The sequence below is a fragment of the Dryobates pubescens genome, chromosome 16 (assembly GCF_014839835.1).
Source record: "Dryobates pubescens isolate bDryPub1 chromosome 16, bDryPub1.pri, whole genome shotgun sequence".
Classification (NCBI taxonomy): domain Eukaryota; kingdom Metazoa; phylum Chordata; class Aves; order Piciformes; family Picidae; genus Dryobates; species Dryobates pubescens.
Genome location: NC_071627.1, coordinates 21,760,222 through 21,771,622, shown reverse-complemented (window position 1 = coordinate 21,771,622; position 11,401 = coordinate 21,760,222). Strand labels below are relative to the sequence as shown.

At 59.2% G+C, this 11,401-nt stretch overlaps 1 protein-coding gene across 1 annotated transcript; it reads left to right on the top strand.

The window, feature by feature from the left end:
- Positions 1 to 579: 579 nt before the first annotated feature.
- On the top strand, positions 580 to 11,001 carry NDST1 (N-deacetylase and N-sulfotransferase 1). Its single transcript, XM_054168468.1, has 14 exons — positions 580 to 1,489; positions 2,081 to 2,563; positions 3,642 to 3,729; positions 3,950 to 4,104; positions 4,848 to 5,033; positions 5,863 to 5,991; positions 6,173 to 6,355; positions 6,581 to 6,677; positions 6,823 to 6,946; positions 7,386 to 7,560; positions 8,015 to 8,185; positions 9,644 to 9,753; positions 10,581 to 10,683; positions 10,775 to 11,001. Exons 1-14 carry the CDS (start codon positions 980 to 982, stop codon positions 10,892 to 10,894), a joined length of 2,634 nt encoding a protein of 877 aa, XP_054024443.1. The 5' UTR covers positions 580 to 979; the 3' UTR covers positions 10,895 to 11,001.
- Positions 11,002 to 11,401: the final 400 nt, after the last annotated feature.

Below are 11,401 nucleotides of genomic sequence, written 5' to 3'. Positions count from 1 at the left end.
CCCGGCAAGCAGTGCCTGCCCTTTGTTTTTCCTTTACACTTGTAACAAGGCCTTTCACAGGGAAGGGAGCAGTGTTCCCAAGGTCTCTACAGCTCCACGTGGGAGCCCCCACGTGTGTGTCTTGGTGACCTTGGCTGCCAGCTCCTGTCTCAGCTTCATGCTGGCCGTCTGCCCCCGTTCCTCCCTGCCAGCTGGGAAGGGCAGTGGGGGACTCAGACCCCTTAGCTCCCTGTTCTCCTTGTCACAGCCCCGCTCCCACTGGGCAAACAGGAGAAGCGGGGCTGCTTCTCCACTTACTTGGTGCAACAGGGACTCAGGACAGGGCTGGGAGCTCCCAGCTGTAGCACCCTGGTGGTGCTGCCATGCCCTGGGCACACACAGCACCCAGGATGCCATGGCACGGGAGTGTGCTGCACTCCCACCCCACTGCCAGCACTGCTGGGAGCTCCTGGCAAGCCCTGGCATGCTGGCAAGCTCGCCGAGGGCTGTGCCGGGGCCACCGCTGCGGCACAAACAGCAGCCTGGGTGTTGGTACCGACGCCAGCCTCCCCTGCTCATCCCACCTCTCTCTCACAGGGCACCGAGTGGAGCTGGGGGTCTGGGGCGCCCTGAGGAGCTGCCATGCCTGCGTGCCCGCCGCCAGCCGTGCCCAGGCCGCCCGCCGCCCCCTCGCCCCGCTGAGGCCATGGGGCTGCCGCCGCTGCCGCCGCTGCCGCCACCGCGGGGATTCTGGCTCGGCAAGGAGACTCTGGGTGCCTCTGCCATGGTGACATGAAGCGGACAGCGAGGGACGCCGGACTGCTGGAGGGGAGAGAGCCTGCAGAGGCAGCCTGCTAGACTTTTAATTTATTAGTAGTATTCAACTTTTCTTTCGCCTGTTTTTCGGTCGGTTGCTTGCTTGCTTCTTCCCCTCCCCGGGTCTCTGGAGGGGAGGGGGTGGGCAGGGGAGGGGGCCCCACCTCGCCCCACGGATGCAAGGATGACTGTGCTGGCCAGGGCCCGGCGGGGTATCCGGCAGCTCTCTCCGCAGGTGGTCTTGCTCCTGCTCTTTGCCTTCTGCCTGCTCAGTGTTTTCATCTCTGCATATTATTTATATGGGTGGAAAAGGGGCTTGGAGCCCTCCGGGGACGCGGTGGGGCTGGACTGCGACGAGCCCAAGGTCGTCCCTTCCCGCTTGCTGCCGCTGAAGACTCTGAAGGTGGCCGACTCCTCTCGCACGGACCCCTTGGTGCTGGTCTTTGTGGAGAGTCTCTACTCTCAGCTGGGCCAGGAGATTGTGGCCATTCTGGAGTCGAGCCGCTTCAAATACAGGACAGAGATCGCCCCGGGGAAGGGGGACATGCCCACGCTGACCGACAAGGATCGAGGGCGCTTCGCACTCATCATCTACGAGAACATCCTCAAGTACGTCAACCTGGACGCCTGGAACAGGGAGCTGCTGGACAAGTACTGCGTGGAGTACGGCGTGGGCATCATCGGCTTCTTCAAGGTAAGGGGGGGCATGGGGCAAGCCAAGACCCCGGGGCCAGGCTGGATGTCAGCAGAGAGCTCCACGGCCCTGCTGCCCTGCAGAGGCTCTGCCCTTCCCTCTGCCAGCCGCCTGGGTTGGTGTGGAGCTTGTCCACAGCCTGGCGTGGGGCACAGGCTACTAGCAGAGGGCACGGTCTTAGGCCTCTCCCTGTAGAAGGGCTGTGCACCTCTGGGATATTTGGGGCCAGTAAAAACACACCTCTGGGGTGGCATCCACTTGCTTTTAGCGTCCAGTTTCTCAGCAGTGACCCTTTCTGGGGTTCACCAAAAGCGTGATCAGGTATTTTGCTTGGTGGCTGCCTCCCTGTCTCCTGCAGCACAGCCCCAGTGCTCTTTGCATGTTGAATGAGAATGTTCAAGGGGGACAAGGGCACCCCCTGCTTAGGAGAGGAAGGAGGGAGACGAAGCTCTCAGATCTCTGGGGGTGGTGAGCCACCTCCCCGCCTTGCTGTGCCTGTTGGTGCCCCTGGTGAGGCTCTGTCTGCACGGCCAGTGTGGGTGCTCACCCCCGGCCTCCCATCTCCTCTAAGCCTCCATCTGCCCCACGCAGGCCAACGAGAACAGCCTGCTGAGCGCCCAGCTGAAGGGCTTCCCCCTCTTCCTCCACTCCAACCTGGCGCTGAAGGACTGCAGCATCAACCCCAAGTCTCCCCTCCTGTACATCACACGCCCCAGCGAGGTGGAGAAGGGCGTGCTGCCCGGGGAGGACTGGACAGTCTTCCAGTCCAACCACTCCACCTACGAGCCAGTCCTGCTGGCCAAGACCAAGTCGGCCGAGTCCATCCCGCACATGAGCGTGGACGCGGCGCTGCACACCACCGTGATGCAGGACCTGGGCCTCCACGACGGCATCCAGAGGGTGCTTTTCGGCAACAACCTCAACTTCTGGCTGCACAAGCTCGTCTTTGTGGACTCTGTCTCCTTCCTGACGGGCAAGAGGCTCTCCCTGCCCCTCGACCGCTACATCCTGGTGGACATCGATGACATCTTTGTGGGCAAGGAGGGCACGCGCATGAAGGTGGAAGACGTCAAGGTGTGGCACCCTGGCTGGGTGGGCAGGGGGTGTACAGGGCTGTGCCTGCTCTGGAGTGCTCCAGGGAGGAGCTTTAGAATAGAAATAGAAATAGAAATAGAAATAGAAATAGAAATAGAAATAGAAATAGAAATAGAAATAGAAATAGAAATAGAAATAGAAATAGAAATAGAAATAGAAATAGAAATAGAATGGAGTGGAATAGCATGGAATGGAATGGAATGGAATGGAATGGAATGGAATGGAATAGAATAGAATAGAATAGAATAGAATAGAATAGAATAGAATAGAATAGAATAGAATAGAATAGAATAGAATAGAAATGAACCAGGTTGGAAAAGACCTTTGAGATCATCGAGTCCAACCTATCACCCAACACCATCTAATCAACTAAACCATGGCACCCAGTGCCTCATCCAGGCTCTTCTCTTTGGATGATGGGTTGGATGTGATGATCTTGAAGGTCCCTTCCAACCTGGTCTACTCTATTCTGTTCTGTTCTATTCTTAAACACCTCCAGGGATGGTGACTCCACCACCTCCCTGGGCAGCACATGCCAATGGCCAATCTCTCTGTGAAAAACTTCTTCCTAACATCCAGCCTAAACCTCCCCTGGCACAGCTTGAGACTTTGTCCTCGTGTTCTGGTGCTGGTTGCCTGGGAGAAGGGGTTTGGAGCACAGCCCTGTGAGGAGAGGCTGAGGGAGCTGGGGTTGCTTAGCCTGGAGAAGAGGAGGCTCAGGGGAGACCTTCTTGCTCTCTACAACTCCCTGAAGGGAGGTTGTAGCCAGGTGGGGGGTTGGTCTCTTCTCCCAGGCAACCAGCACCAGAACAAGAGGACACAGTCTCAAGCTGTGCCAGGGGAGGTTCAGGCTGGATATTAGGAAGAAGTTCTTCCCAGAGAGAGAGATTGGCCATTGGGATGTGCTGCCCAGGGAGGTGGTGGAGTCCTGGAGATCTTCAAGAAAAGCCTGGATGAGGCACTTGGTGCCATGGCCTGGCTGGGTGATAGGTTGAACTGGGTCATCTCAGAGATTGTGTGGTTCTGTGACATCTTGCTGTGTCTCCTGCTCCCCCAGGCGCTGTTTGACACGCAGCAGGAGCTGCGCACCCACATCCCCAACTTCACCTTCAACCTGGGATACTCAGGGAAATTCTTCCACACGGGTGAGGAGGGCAGGGGGATGGCTTTGCGTGTCGGTGCCGTGCGGCTGGGGCACAGGCCAGTGCTCACAGACGCTGGATCTGGGGCTGCAGAGGGTCCTCAGGCATCCCACCCTGCTGCCCCCATCAACTGCTCACCAAGAGGGGCTGCTCCTCCCTCTGGGCCAGCTGCCCAGACGCAGTTCTGCCGTGCCGGTGGTGACGGTGAGCATCCTGCCTGCAGGTACCGATGCTGAGGATGAAGGCGACGACCTTCTGCTGTCCTATGTGAAGGAGTTCTGGTGGTTCCCCCACATGTGGAGCCACATGCAGCCTCACCTCTTCCACAACCAGTCAGTTCTCGCTGAGCAGATGACCTTAAACAAGAAATTCGCTGTCGTGAGTAAGATGCTGCCTGTGGGGGTGCTTATGGTGGGGCAAGACAGGAGAAGCAGGATGAAGAAGCTTCCCCAGGGGCCTGGGTGATGGTCTCTGCTAGCTGGGATGCAGAGGTCCAATCCAGGGTGGTGTGGGTTGGGTGCTCAGCCTGGTGTGGACTGTTGCTGTGCCAGCCAGGCAGTGATGCTGGATCCTTGTACCACGATGCTCTGGCTGATGGAAGCTCCCTCTGCAGGCCGAGCTGTCAGGGACAGGTTTGGTTTGTTAGAGGCAGGCTCTGACCTTCAGCTTGGTGATGGCTTGTCCATGCTCTTGGCATTTATGTGGCCCTGATAAAGCCAGCTTGAGGCCAGAGCATCCCTGCTTGGGATGGGCAGTTTTCCAGGCTGTTTTACATCTGCTGGTACGAACCAATTGACAGCTCTACACAGATGGGTCTGCTTGTTCTCCACAGAAGAGCTTTGCTGCTGTTCTCTTGGTGACAGCAGCAGTGGCAGGGCTGAGGACGGTCCGTGTGAGACATAGCACCCAGCACATCTGCCTCTGGGCTCCCTCTGACAGAGACAGCCCTGGGCAGAGGAGGATATGTGGGCACTGGCCCACACCGGCCTGGCTGCTCTCCAGGGGCATGCATGGACAGTTGGTGGCTAGGAACGGGCGCTCCCCTGGGGAGAGATCGGATTTAGCTGGTACGGCGTGGGCCTGGGGTCTCCAGGGTCACCCACTCCCCACTCTCCCTGCAGGAGCATGGCATCCCCACTGACATGGGCTACGCCGTGGCCCCTCACCACTCGGGGGTGTACCCTGTGCACGTGCAGCTGTACGAAGCCTGGAAGCAGGTCTGGTCGATCAGAGTGACGAGCACGGAGGAGTATCCCCACCTGAAACCCGCGCGCTACCGCCGGGGCTTCATCCACAGCGGCATCATGGTAGGTGGCCAGGGCTCAGCTCAGCTGCTGCTGTGCTCTCGCCTCCTCCACCACACCCCAGCGCCTCCACCAGCAGCTCTAAGTGCTTCTGGCTGCAGGGGCGATGCCCTCTGCTCGTCCTGCACGGAGGAAGGTTGTGTAAGGGCAGTTTTTGGCTTCTCCTATCTGTCCACCTCCATTCTGGTGAGACCCCACCTGGAGTACTGCCTCCAGGTCTGGAGCCCCTATTACAAGAGGGATCTGGAGGTGCTGGAAGGTGGCCAGAGAAGGGCCACGAGGAGGGCTGGAGCACCTCTCCTGTGAGGACAGACTGAAGGAGTTGGGGCTGTTCAGTCTGGAGAAAAGAAGGTTCCAAGGTGACCTAATTGTGGCCTTCCAGTATCTGAAGGGGGCCTACAAGAAGGCTGGGGAGGGACTTCTCAGGATGTCAGGTAGTGATAGGACTAGGGGGAAGGGAATGAAGCTGGAGGTGGGGAGATTCAGGCTGGATGTGAGGAGGAAGTTCTCCCCCATGAGAGTGGTGAAGCCCTGGAATGGGTTGTCCAGGGAGGTGGTTGAGGCCCCGTCCCTGGAGGTGTTTAAGCCCAGGCTGGATGAGGCTCTGGCCAGCCTGATCTAGTGTGAGGTGTCCCTGCCCATGGCAGGGGGGTTGGAACTGGATGATCCTTGTGGTCCCTTCCAACCCTGACTGATTCTATGATCCTTTGTGGGTAGCAGGAGTCATGTAGAGGGTGGTGAGAGGCAGTGGAGCCGGTCCTGGCCGCTGAGGGGTTGAGGTCTCCCTTTTGGTGCGTCAGAAGGGGATGCTCCATCCCTGCCTCTCTCCCAGGTACTCCCCCGTCAAACCTGTGGCCTCTTCACTCACACCATTTTCTACAACGAGTACCCTGGGGGCTCCAGTGAGCTGGACAAAATCATCAACGGGGGAGAGCTGTTCCTCACCGTGCTGCTCAACCCCGTGAGTACCGCTGCCCGCCCGCCCGCCCGGGCGCAGGCCGACAGCCGCCTCGCGCAGCCCTGCCCCCCAGCGCCGCGCCGGGAGATGGCTCTGACCTTCTCAGCCAAGGTGGGAGCCCTTTGGGTGGAGCAGGTGCCCAGGTGAGGCTCTGCTGACCCCTGCTCTGTCCTCTGCACTTCAGATCAGCATCTTCATGACCCATCTGTCCAATTACGGCAACGACCGCCTGGGTTTGTACACCTTCAAGCACCTGGTTCGCTTCCTCAACTCCTGGACCAACTTGAAGCTCCAGACGCTGCCACCCATGCAGCTAGCACAGAAGTACTTCCAGATCTTCTCTGAAGAGAAGGACCCTCTCTGGCAGGTACCCTTCGTGCGTGCAATGGAGGAAATAGGGGCAGGGGAGGTGGTGGTTCACCTCTTTGTGGTGCCGGGAGTGGTGCCAGGAAAGAGTTTGCCCCACAGGCCTGCAGATAAGCCTGGTCCTTGCCCTGCTTGCTGAGCAGCCTGGCCTCCCTGTGTGTCTGTTTTGGCTGGAGGGGCTGAGCAGAGGTGCAAGGGCCCATCCAGGCTGTCCTGTCTGTTCCAGGATCCCTGTGAAGACAAAAGGCACAAAGACATTTGGTCCAAGGAGAAGACCTGTGACCGGTTCCCGAAGCTCCTCATCATCGGGCCTCAAAAAACAGGTGCCTGCCTCCACCCTTGGTGCCATGAGCATGTCAGGAAGCTTGCCAGCTTCACCTGACACCCCCAAAGGGCCCTCCTGCCCTGAAGCAGAGCCTAGAGGGAGGTTTGGCCCAAGCCAGCTCTTGCTTTTCTGTCTGTCTGAAGGAACGACTGCCCTTTATCTCTTCTTGGGGATGCACCCAGACCTGAGCAGCAACTACCCCAGCTCAGAGACCTTTGAGGAGATACAATTCTTCAATGGACACAACTATCACAAGGGCATTGACTGGTAGGTCTCCCCATCCTGGGAGCTGAGCTGGCAGTGCCAGTCCCTTTGGGAACAGAAGCAGCAGTGTCATGAGCTTTCCCATCAGCCTTGCAGCCCCCAGGCACTTGGCAGAGGGCACCTGGGTGCTGCGAGGTGGGACAGATCCCCCTTCAGGCCATCACACCACTGGGGTTTATCCCTGAGATGTTCTTCTGGCCTTGGAAGAAGCCAGGCTTGTGTGCATCTGCTGCCCCCTGGTTCTGGAGTCTGCTTGGGGAATCTCATGAGGCCTGGTGCTCCAGAGTGGCTGGAGGGGATTGTGGAGCCCCAGGAAGGTGTCAGACCTGGGGGGGTCCTGCAGGCTTAGTGCTTGGTACAGAGCGACATGTCACTTGTGGGGAGGGGTGCTGGGGACACCTTGTGCTACCTGTCTGCCTGCCTCACTCTCTGCCTCTCCCAGGTACATGGAGTTCTTCCCCATCCCCTCCAACACCACCTCCGACTTCTACTTCGAGAAGAGTGCCAACTACTTTGACTCGGAAGTGGCTCCCCGGCGAGCTGCAGCCCTGCTCTCCAAGGCCAAGGTCATCACCATCCTCATCAACCCTGCAGATCGAGCCTACTCCTGGTACCAGGTGAGCTGCCCACCCCTGCCTCTCCCCTGGCTCCAGGGGTGTAGTGGGTAAAGGGCTTCCCTCTGACAGCCTGGCCTGGGAGGTGGGCTGGCTGTGGACACCACACAGCGCAGGAGGACATGGCAGGGGCGTTGGACTTGATCTTCAGAGGTCCCTTCCAACCCCTAACATCCTGTGGTCCTGTGTGGGGTCCTGGGAGCCACAGGGCCTTGTGGGCAGCCTGGGGTTTGGGTTGCCTGGGGAGCAAACCTGCCTTGCTCACTCCTGTGGTCCTGTGTGGGGGCCTGAGAGCCACAGGGCCTTGTGGACAGCCCAGGGCTTGGGTTGCCTGGGGAGCAAACCTGCCTTGCTCACTCCTGTGGTCTGTGTGGGGGCCTGGGAGCCACAAGGCCTTCTGGGCAGCCCAGGGCTTGGGTTGCCTGGGGAGCAAACCTGCCTTGCTCACTCCTGCCAGCACCAGCGAGCCCACGACGACCCTGTGGCCCTCAAGTACACCTTCCACGAGGTGATCACGGCGGGAGCCGAGGCCGCGCCGAAGCTCCGCGCCCTGCAGAGCCGCTGCCTGGTGCCAGGCTGGTATGCCACCCACATCGAGCGCTGGCTCAACAGCTACCACGCCAACCAGGTATGGTGCCAGCGCCCCTGGGCAGGGGTGTGAAGGGAAGGGGGTCCAGCTGTGAGGGTGCCTCTGTGGGAGCCTCTTTTCACAGGGTCGCAGAACCGGCCAGGTGTGAAGGGACCTCCGAGGTCACCAAGTCTGACTGATCACCCAGCCCGAGCTGGTCAGCCAGACCATGGCACTGAGGGCCTCACCCAGGCTGTTGTTAAACACCTCCAGGGATGGGGACTCCACCACCTCCCTGGGCAGCACATCCCAATGGCCAGTCTCTCTTGCTGGGAAGAACTTCTTCCTAACACCCAGCCTAAACCTCCCCTGGTGCAGCTTGAGACTGTGTCCTCTTGTTCTGGTGCTGGATGCCTGGGAGAAAGAGACCAACCCCCACCTGGCTACAGCCTCCCTTCAGGTAGTCATAGCCAGCCATAAGGTCTGCCCTGAGCCTCCTCTTCTCCAGGCTTTCTTATGCCCTGAAAACCATGGAGGGAGGAGTGCAGGTACTTGGAGAAGGGATAAAGGGGAGATACTGTGCAAGAAGGAAACCTTTGTAGTGTGAGGTTGGTGATGGGATGAGGGGCAGTGGTTTCAAACTAGAGAAGAGCAGGTTTAGATTGGATGTTGGGGACAAGTTGTTTACCAGGAGGGTGGTGGAACACTGGAACAGGTTGCCTGGGGAGGCAGTTGAAACTCCATCCCTGGAGATATTCAAGGTGAGGCTCAACAGGGATCTGAGCAACCTGATCTAGGGGAGGATGTCACTGCTGACTGCAGAGGGGGTTGGGCTGAATGACCTTTGGAGGTCCCTTCCAGCCCAGACCATCCTGTGATTCTGTGGATGATGCATGAAGCTGTCCTTGTGCCAGTCCTCTGGCAAAGCAGGGCTGAAAGGCAGCTGTGGGGGGGAGGACTGTGGGTGGCTCTGCAGGGTCACCCACCAGCCACTCTTGGCCACAGACTCCAGCAGGGCTGCCCTGTCTGGTGTCACTGGCATTGAAGCAGGACAGAAACAGTGGTCAGAGCTGCCCATGGTTTGAGCTGCCTGCAGGGGAATGGGGGCTGGATACCAGCCCCACTGTGACCTGCCCAGCAGAGCACTGCTGTGGTGCCTGGGCTCAGTCCCTGAAGGATTTTTCCACCACTGTTTCTCCTTACAAAGTCTGTTTGCTGTCTGCTGCTGGGGTGATGGCTCTGCAGCTGCTGTCAGGTGCAGTCCTGGCTGGCTGTGGGTTGGGTGGCCCTGAGCTGAAGCTCTGCTGTTGTCCTGGATGAATCCTGGTCCTGCCTCTTATTTGCATTTAATTCTCTAACTCCCAGTGCAAGTGAACCCTGGAGCACGTTGGCATTCAGAAAGGGGACCCTGTGTGGGCTGGTGGCAGGTTTGGCTCCAAGATGGCAAAAAGTGTTGCTCCCCAGGAGAGAGGGGCTGGGAGCCAGCAGCACCTCACCGCCCTGCCTTGCTCCTTGCAGATCCTGGTCCTGGATGGCAAGCTGCTCCGAACAGAACCTGCCAAAGTGATGGAGACAGTCCAGAAGTTCCTGGGTGTGACCAACTTCATTGATTATCACAAGACCCTGGCGTGAGTCTTTCCCTGAGCTTCTCCAGCCTTTGCTCCTGGTGCAGCAGGGTTGCCCCTGGGGACACACACTGCTGTCCTGGGACAGCCCCCAGCCCTGGAGCTCACCACAGAGCTGATCTGAATGAGGTTTGCTGCCCTGAGGCCAGAAGAGCAGCTCCTTGTTGCTGTGACCTGCACTGGGGTAGCTGCAATCAGAGCTGACATTCCAGAAGCAGCCTGCTTTGCTCTGCTTGTCAGACACCTTGGTGGGGACAGTGGTGTCACTCAGGCAGCCCAGGAGCAGCTCTGAGCTCCTGGAGCAGAGTTCAGGGGGGTGTTCCTGTTGTGGGTGACAGTGTTGAACCCTGGCACCCCAGCTCCTCATGCACACACTGCAGAGCAGCTCTTGCTGCTTGGCCATGTGGCACCTCTGTGAGTGTCACCTTCCTCTGAGCCTTCCAGACACTGAGGCCCACTGGGGGAAGCAGGAACCTCCAGAGCTCCCACAGAGATAATGGTTTCCCTCTGTGCAGGGTTTGCCCATAAAGATGGCTGCTCTGAGTCTGCAGCTGGGTTCATGAGGCTCATGAGGGCATCCAAGACTGAAGGTGCCACAGAAAATGATGATTAAACCCAGAGAAGGCCTCTTGCCCCTTCAGCAGGGCTGCTGGCACTGCAGCTGAGCCTCTTGTGCCAGGGGGGTGATAATGAGGTGCTAGCTGGGATGTGGGTTAAAAAGAGGTGGGAAAGTGCCCCCATGCAGGGCTGAGCAGCCCCTGTGGGACTTGTTGGGACGGTGGGGGGAGTGTGGGGGGTGAGAGGGGTGAAGCAGAGCTCTCACTTCACAGGTTTGATCCAAAGAAAGGCTTCTGGTGTCAGCTTCTGGATGGAGGGAAGACAAAATGCTTGGGAAAGAGCAAAGGGAGGAAGTACCCTGAGATGGACTCGGATGTGAGTAGCAGAAAGCCTGCTGGGACGGTGCTGAGCGGGGTGGTGGGCTGGGGGCTGCCCCCCTGACCCTGCTGTCCCTTCTGCCCTGCAGTCACGAGCCTTCCTGCGGGACTACTACAGGGACCACAACATAGAGCTCTCCAAGCTCCTCTACAAGATGGGGCAGACGCTGCCCACCTGGCTGCGGGAGGAGCTGCAGAGCACCAGGTAGCTGCTGCCTGCTGCCCACCCAGCAATACCTGAGCGGGGGGCACCCCTGCACCCGGCAGGACCCTCCTCAGCAATACCTGGCCGTGGCCTTGGAGGGGACCCCCGGAGCGGACGCAGGCGCCGGCGGCAGCCTGGCTGCGGTGCCTGCGCTGCTGCCCGCCTCCTGCCCCACACCCTTCCCCCTTTCCCTTTGCTTTGCCCTTTCTCATTGCTGGGGTGAGGAGTTCAAAAGGTGAGGTCCCTTCCTGCTCTCCTCCAACACGGGGAAGCGGCACAGGTTCCCCTTTTCTCGGCCCAAAATGGGTTCCAGCTGCCCCGGGCCTGAAGGCAGGGTCAGAGCTGCCCTTCACCTCCTGGGCTGAGGGTGGAGGAGCTGCTCCGGGAACGCTGGAGGTGACTGCTGGGCTGGAGCAGAGGAACAGAAGCTGGTGGAGACCTAAAGCACGCCCTACTCCTGCCATCACCCCCCCATGGCAGGCAGCCAGAAGGTTTGCTGGATTCTCCTGAC

What these genes read in the sequence shown, in the direction of transcription:
- NDST1 (XM_054168468.1), top strand. Translation starts at nt 980, where the DNA reads ATGACTGTGCTGGCCAGGGCCCGGCGGGGTATCCGGCAGCTCTCTCCG. An exon ending in CATCGGGCCTCAAAAAACAG is followed by an intron (nt 6,678 to 6,822) that starts GTGCCTGCCTCC and finishes GTCTGTCTGAAG; the next exon opens with GAACGACTGCCCTTTATCTC. An exon ending in ACCCTGAGATGGACTCGGAT is followed by an intron (nt 10,684 to 10,774) that starts GTGAGTAGCAGA and finishes TCTGCCCTGCAG; the next exon opens with TCACGAGCCTTCCTGCGGGA.